At 50.3% G+C, this 7,104-nt stretch overlaps 1 protein-coding gene across 2 annotated transcripts; it reads right to left on the reverse strand.

The window, feature by feature from the left end:
• Window positions 1-259: 259 nt before the first annotated feature.
• LOC101761024 (cyclin-D3-2) lies at window positions 260-2,341 on the reverse strand. Of its 2 annotated transcripts, none has more exons than XM_012843491.2 (3): window positions 1,305-2,341; window positions 1,109-1,221; window positions 260-1,019 (listed from the first exon to the last, which is right to left on the reverse strand). In XM_012843491.2, exons 1-3 carry the CDS (start codon window positions 1,990-1,992, stop codon window positions 642-644), a joined length of 1,179 nt encoding a protein of 392 aa, XP_012698945.1. In that variant the 5' UTR covers window positions 1,993-2,341; the 3' UTR covers window positions 260-641. The 2 variants fall into 2 exon arrangements, with proteins under 2 accessions (XP_012698945.1, XP_004956291.1); XM_004956234.3 differs by having other exon boundaries at window positions 1,335-2,337.
• Window positions 2,342-7,104: the final 4,763 nt, after the last annotated feature.

Raw genomic sequence — 7,104 nt, forward strand, 5'->3', positions numbered from 1 at the left:
AATTTAAAATACAAACATAAATATAAAGAAATCCTCCTCGCGGGACGGAAAGGTGTGGACATTAATGGAGGCTCATCTTCCAAGTGTTGCATGGCATTGTCCAAGGGACATTGATGGAAGAAAGGTCGAGAGAGAGAGAGAGAGATGCAATGCAACGCAGGCACAGGGAGAGAGCAGCGCTGCCACAGTAGTGGTTGCAGCAGAGCCAGGCGGGACAAGGAGGCCCCGGGCGTCCAAGCCAAGCCGAGCAATGAGAATATGAGATGAAGCAACTCGCAACAAGAACATGGCAAGAACCATACCAGCATTTGCTACAATTGCCACTAATCTTAAACCGCCGTCGATCACGACGGTTAATTATCCTCTAATCATCTTCTTCCACCCCCAGCTCAGTTCCCTCCACACACCCCCTAACAATGACGAGAACCATCATTGCAAAATGCGCTGGCATAAGCAAGCGAAAATATTACATCTTTCCTTCTATCTTGTTGCCCCCCTTCTTGTCACGGCAATGGGCAAAATGGTTCTTCTGGTCGCCGCGCCAGCTTCTGATGCTCCTTTATCTCCTTCCGCTCCACCGCCACCGAGCGGCGGCGGCGGCGTCGTTCTCGCCATAGGCACCGCGCCTCCGGCACGGTGCGTCACGCGGCGCAGGTGGACGGCCAGGCGTCGCGGCTCTCCTCGTCGGGGGGAAGCGGATGCGGGACCGGGGGCGCGGCCGCGACCGCGGCGCGCTTGGGGGCACGGCCGGGGGGCTCCGGGGAGGACGACACGGAGGCGGGCCACGTGCCGGCCGCCGCCGACGTGGAGGCAGGGCGCGAGTCCGCCGTGGCGGACGACGAGCTCTCGCAGCTGAAGCAGGACAGCGCGCCGATCACGCCGCTCGGGCTCAGCGGCGGCGAGTACATCCGCGCCGCCGCGTGCTTCCGCTTATTCCCGGCGCCGGCGCCGGCGTCGCCAGCGAGGAAGCTCATGCCCGTCACCTCGGAGATGATCTTGGCGCACTCTGCGGCCTCGTCCTGCGACGTCGTGCGACGGTTGGTACACGCGCACAAACAAACGACAAGAATCGAAGCAGCTAAACGCAATGGCATTGTGCTGCGCTGACCTCGGGGGCATTGATGAGCGCCAGGAGCTCCGAGTCGTCGTCTCCGCCGCCGGCGGTGGCGAGCAACGCGGCGGTGGCCCACGCCGAGGGCCGGTGCCGAGGCCACCTCCAATCTGCCACATTATGGATAAAAATAAAGTCTTTGGCACGGAAATGCAGTAAAGATGGATCTTTGTCGCGCAAATGCAACTACTACATTGGCTGGAAGTCGCAGAGGGGCACGCACCGGCCATGACCGCGAGCAGGACGCCCTCGCAGTTGTGCAGGCGCATGGCGGCGTCGGCGAGGACGGGCTGGAGGTAGGAGAAGGGCGTGACCGGGTGCATCCGCCAGCCGAGCGCGGAGAGCACGAGCAGCTCCATCCGGCGCACCGTCTTGGCCTCGAACACGTAGGCGTCGGCGGGGTCGGCGCCGGCGGCGGCGCAGAGCTGGAGGTCGAGGAGCAGCGGCACGCGCGTCTCCTCGACCTTGGCGGCGAGCGCAACGCAGGCGACGGCGGCAAGGCGCGCCATCCATGGACGGTCGCCAAGCCGGAGCGCGCCGCCGGCGAGGAAGCAGCGGTCGAGGTAGGCGACGGCGAGCGCGGCGGTGAGCGCGGAGAAGCCCAGCCGCGCCGCGGCGCGGCACGCCCAGCCGACCGCGGCCTCACGGCCCGCCGCCCCGCCGTACCCGTCGTCCTCCCCCTCGCCCGCCGGCACCACCACCCCCTCCTTGGCCCTGAGCGCCTCGAACAGCGCCGGCAGCTCGTCGTCAAGAGCCGCCGGCCGCTGCTCATGCCGGTCCGGCCACTGCTCCTCAGCGTCCTCGACGGGTTCCTCGTGGTACAGGTCGAGGTGCTCCTCGGGGCAGTAGAGGGGGTCGAACAGCGCGGCGAAAGCCTCCATGGTTTGCTTTATTCCCCAAGGGAGGTAGGTCTAATGGAGGGCAATGGAGTGAGTGAGCTAACAAATGGAGAGCTCAGGCGGCGACGGCGGTGGAAGAGGAGAGCAGCGGCATCTCCTCCTCCATGGCGAGAGCGCTAGCTTGCAGAAGCTAGGAAAATTTCGTCCTTTTTCTTGGTCTCTGGTGTGGCGTGGGGAGTGACGAGGCGAGACAGAGGCAGAGGGGTGGTGGGGGGAAAGAATCCGAAGCGGGGAGGAGGGAAAGCGTGGTTTTATCGGGGTTTGGGAGGAGGAAGACGAAGGGATAGAGAGAGAAATGGAGGAGTGAGAGAGTGACACGCAGGCGGCACAGCGGCTTCTTTATTGCCGCGGCGTGGTGTGGTGAGACGAGAGAGAGAGAGGGGCTTTTGATTTTTTGGGCTTCCCTCCAACATCTTTTTGGGTTCCCCAGGCAGGAGCAGCGAGCTAGCGCCTCTTCTCCATCCGTCTCAGAGTGACCAGTGACTAGGGTCTTTTCGTGCCTAGCTTGCTTGCTCGAGTACAACAAGCAAGCACTTGCTTGGCCCACGTCTGGACAAACAAACGCCTCTCCCCAGCTGGAGTCTCTGACATCTCGTCCCGACTCTCGGTTTTCCACTGGCAGGTACCCGGTACAAACAAAAGGTTAATTGGATATACTCATCATAATTATCACACTTTGGAAAATATACCATTAGCATTCGTGATATTGAAAAGCTGCCATTACAATTTCACATGTCCTGGCCCTTTCGATGTGTTTGTCAAAATTTCTGGACCAAAATACCCATCTTCTTCGTACCATCCTCTCCTCTCTCTCCATTCACATTGGTCTCCACCCCCGGCCAAAAGTCGACGAGCTCTTCACCACCTGAGCCAAAGTCGTCCCTGAGCCTGCCACTTCTCCGTGAGGCCGGTCCCGACGAGCTGGACAAAGAAGAGACCAAAAGGAAAGGGCGGCCTCACCAACTAGTCCGCCACCACCCACCAGCGCCGCGGCCTCGACCGACCACTCCGCTGTTCGCCGCTACCATTTTGCCACCGCCGTTCTCTTCTTCCCTCCCCTAACATCTACGCTGCTCCATGAGCGATTTCTACTCCTCACCTCTGACCTCTGCTGGCTCGCGCGTAAGGTCTAGCTCCGCCAAGCCATGGCTCAGTCTGCTCCCGTCCCCAGCGACGATGCTGATGACTGCTCTTCATCCATATCGCCGACGACGGTGTCGAACATGGGACCGCCGACCGACAGCGCTAGGACGCGCGGGGATCATCTGCACAGGTTGGACTACCTGCATCGCTGCTACCCACAAGACGTGCTCGACGAAATGCCTCAAACGTTTTTTTTCCTAATGCCATCAGCTGATGACCATTCTCGCTTGCATGTTCAGGAGCCTCCAGTTGTTCCCGCATCTCTGCTACGCCTTCTCCTCGGTGTCTCCTTCCTGAGGACGCAACGGCTGCCTGCACACGTTACTGTTGCTGTGCCCTCTCCGCCGAACAGCAGGCAGCCAGGTGCCGCCCATCGTCCATGCTCAAGTTCTGCATCATATTTGATCAGAAGGATTGAAAAAGAGTATGGGCGCCCACAGAATGCTTCCTCTTCGTGATGGAATTTGGAAGAAAGAGCTAGCAATTGCAGCACGCAAACTGAAGCGGGTGTTGTTTTGTTCGTCAGGATATTCATGCACGAGCAAAATTGATTCGGGACTACAGAAAGCTACGGTTCAATTAGAGAAAGCAATGGAGGTGGGAGGCCGGAGATGATGCAGTCCTTGTAGAAGGCCAGGGAGGTGGGAGGAGCAGCGGTGCCGTGGAGAGAAAGGGGAGAAAAGGGGGAGAGAGGATATAAAACTTTTTATAAACCCATCGAAGGGGTAAGCAGTGGCATATTTTCAGAACTTGTGGAATTGTAATGGCACCGTTTACAATATCGTGAATAGTTATGGTATATCTCCAAAGCGTGATAATTGTAATGGTATATGTCCTATTAACCTTACAAACAAACTTTCCTTTTGACGAATGCAGGAGGCAGCACAAAGGCAGCCTCTCTGTTCATGCACTCTCAGGTTAGTGTTTTAATCGTTTGAATCATTAAAATAGAGAGTTTAAATACTCTATTTTACCACCAGTGTTCTCAACTCTTAAAATTTGTGCATCGACTTATACCATCACTTGTAACCAGAGATTGAATCAAGGAAGTAACGTGGCATGAGTCTTTTATTTCTCCATTTCTATTTCTCCATTTCCGCCTCCCGCTGTTGTTCTTTTTATTGCAATTATGATTTTTTTATATCTAAAGTAAATCCCTAAACCACGTGGCACTTAGGCTAATCCTAATAAAAAATTTCATATTAATTTCATATTAATGTTTCCAAGACAACCACATGAAAAAGAATAAAATGAAATGGTCTTTGAAACTATTTTTCCCAATGTATAATTTCATGATGTGGTTTCATAGGATCAAAATCGTATTTAATTTCATGACTCATGGAGAGTTGGTATTCATGTAGAGTTGGTTCCATCCAGATGAAATTGGTTCCCTCTCCTTTAATTTCATGCCATGTCATAAAAAATCCTATGTGGCATACTAATTAATGAGAATAAAACCTCACGAAACGTCCTAATGAAACTTCCTATTGGGAGTAGCCTTAGGCACAATTTAGAGTGACACTACCTTAATCGGGAGTTAGTCTTAGATTTAGATGTAGTTTTTTTTAAAAGTATATCAAGGCTCATACTACATATGGTCCATAAGAACTCTAGTATATATAGCTATTATCCCTGATGAACAATATTATCCTCTTCTCATCTTTACCAATGTTCTTAATACGGAATCAAAGCTCATCAACATTCTACACGACCACCCATCACGACCTCCTCTATGTCTGCCGATTACAACCTCCCATCACGAGATGTCGTTGCCCGTAGTCCCTCAACCTTGCGGCGGACATACTCAACTCATCACAATCATTGTCACATGTCAATTTCGCCCCGATTCGACTTAGTTTGTTTGTCAATTCCACTTGTCATGGTCCTCTTGGCATTGGCCTACATTTCCACCTATTGCAGATCTCCTTATCTGCTTCATGGCTTGCAACTTCTTCCTCATGCCATTGGCTACTTCCTATGCTGCTCCATTTTGCTGTTGGTGTATAAATCCTTTGCTACTTGATTGATTTTTGTTAGACCCGAGCACTTTAGGCCTGGCTTGGTCCGGTCCAAGTCCCCTGTGTTTTGGCCTTACTATAAGAAATCTTCTTAGTAGTGATGAACCAAAAAGTGTTATAAACATGTTTTTTTTGTTATAAATCGTGATTTATGACGCGGGAGTGACGAAAACCCTTCGGCATTAGTCGAGCGTCATAAACCGCGACTAGTGACGTTTCTTATTTCGGTGCATCACTAAGATAATGACGAATAAAAATTCATGCCACATGTCGTCATAAAATTGTTTCGGAGGTTGCGCCATGTTGGACAAGAATCCAACGTGGATCGGATGTGGTAGGGGTGTTATGACGTCATAAATTGAAGTTCGGTCCATGTAAGGGCCTTTATGAGCCCAATTTTGTTGGGCTATTTTTAGCTCATTTTAGGTTTTTGCACTATTTTTTGTCCGAAAAATATTTGTTGCACGCTATATTGGGCCGCTTTTTCCTTGGCCCTAGCCCATCTAACGAAGAGCCATTACCAATCACAGTTCCCTCTTGCTCCCTCCCAGATCATACCAATCACAGTGGAATAATACAACAGTTCGATTTATGCCACGCCCTGATGAGTTATACCGCAACTCAATAATTTCTTTTAGACAACCATAAACTCAAATGGCTTAGTGTTATGAAAGCCTGCAGCCATAATCCTACTATTTTGTGTCTTTCGATTTTCCTCTCAGGCATGTGTGTGGTACCGGACACCACCAATAAGAGATGCTGAATATTTTCTTCCTCGCTTGTCTGGTAAAGCTGATAATGCATATAGGTCCTCGGAGACATCTCCGTCAGGCATCTTTTCAATTTGTTGTAATTTAAACCATCGTGCAAATTCTTTCTGAATTCTGATGGTCAATAACCTGTTCCAACACACCTTCCGCTTCTAAATTATCATTATATATCATGCAAAAACACATCCATCTGAAAATTAGACCGAACTAATTGCAGTACAATCATTGCATGACGGATTACATATCCCATATATGGCTCAACCTCTTCACAATTGTTTGGCACATACCAAACTAGCTTGTCGTAATCTGAATCAAGGAATGAAGTCTTTGCTACTCCAATTACATCAACATTTTGCTGGAAACAAGATAAATCACCTTCTCGTAACAAATCAGCATTCTCTCTATTCCTGCTCTCCTGATCGAATCGTGTGCCAACATCATCATCCGCAAAGTACCTTGAGCAAAATGTCAAGGTCCCATTAGCAACATATGCTTCTGCAATGGATCCTTCGGGCCTAGCCATGTTTCTCACGGAACGCTTCAATGTGCATAGTCTTCTTTCAACGGGATACATCCATCCATATTGTATTGGACCTCTTAGGATTGCTTCCTCAGGCAAATGGACAGCCAAGTGCACCATAACATCAAAGAAGGCAGTAGGGAAAATCTTCTCTGCTTGCACAAAATTATTGGTATATTTGTTTTCAATTTATTCAAAACATCCAACTTCAGAGTTTTGCAACATATTTGCCGAAAGAAGTTTCCTAATTCCAAAACAGCTGAGTATGTCTCTTTATCCATTAAACCTTGAAGGGAAGCATGCTAAATCCTTTGGAGTAGGATATGACAATCATGAGTTTTCAGTCTTTGGAGTTTGCATCCATCAGCGGCAATACATCATGATAAGTTAGAAGCATATCCATCTGAGAACTTCACCTGACTTATAAAATCACATAAAACCTTATGTTTCTTTTTACCCATTGTATATGGAGCTTCTGGAATTTTGCATGACCCCCATTCCATAGTATTCAGTATGTGTAGGTGTGGTCTAATGCCCATCTCTTCCAAATCAACCCTAGCACCGATTGTGTCCTTTGTCTTCCTAGCAATTTTAAGCAATGTTCCAATAAAGTTTCTGCATATGATTTTCTCAATGTGCATGA

The sequence above is a fragment of the Setaria italica genome, chromosome II (assembly GCF_000263155.2).
Source record: "Setaria italica strain Yugu1 chromosome II, Setaria_italica_v2.0, whole genome shotgun sequence".
NCBI lineage: Eukaryota > Viridiplantae > Streptophyta > Magnoliopsida > Poales > Poaceae > Setaria > Setaria italica.

Bases quoted from the DNA above. Each gene is read 5' to 3' on its own strand.
- LOC101761024 (XM_012843491.2), bottom strand. From the start codon at position 1,992: ATGGAGGCTTTCGCCGCGCTGTTCGACCCCCTCTACTGCCCCGAGGAG. The intron at 1,222-1,304 runs GTAGTAGTTGCA...ATAATGTGGCAG, and splicing joins CTCTGCGACTTCCAGCCAAT to ATTGGAGGTGGCCTCGGCAC. The intron at 1,020-1,108 runs GTCAGCGCAGCA...ACGACGTCGCAG, and splicing joins CGCTCATCAATGCCCCCGAG to GACGAGGCCGCAGAGTGCGC.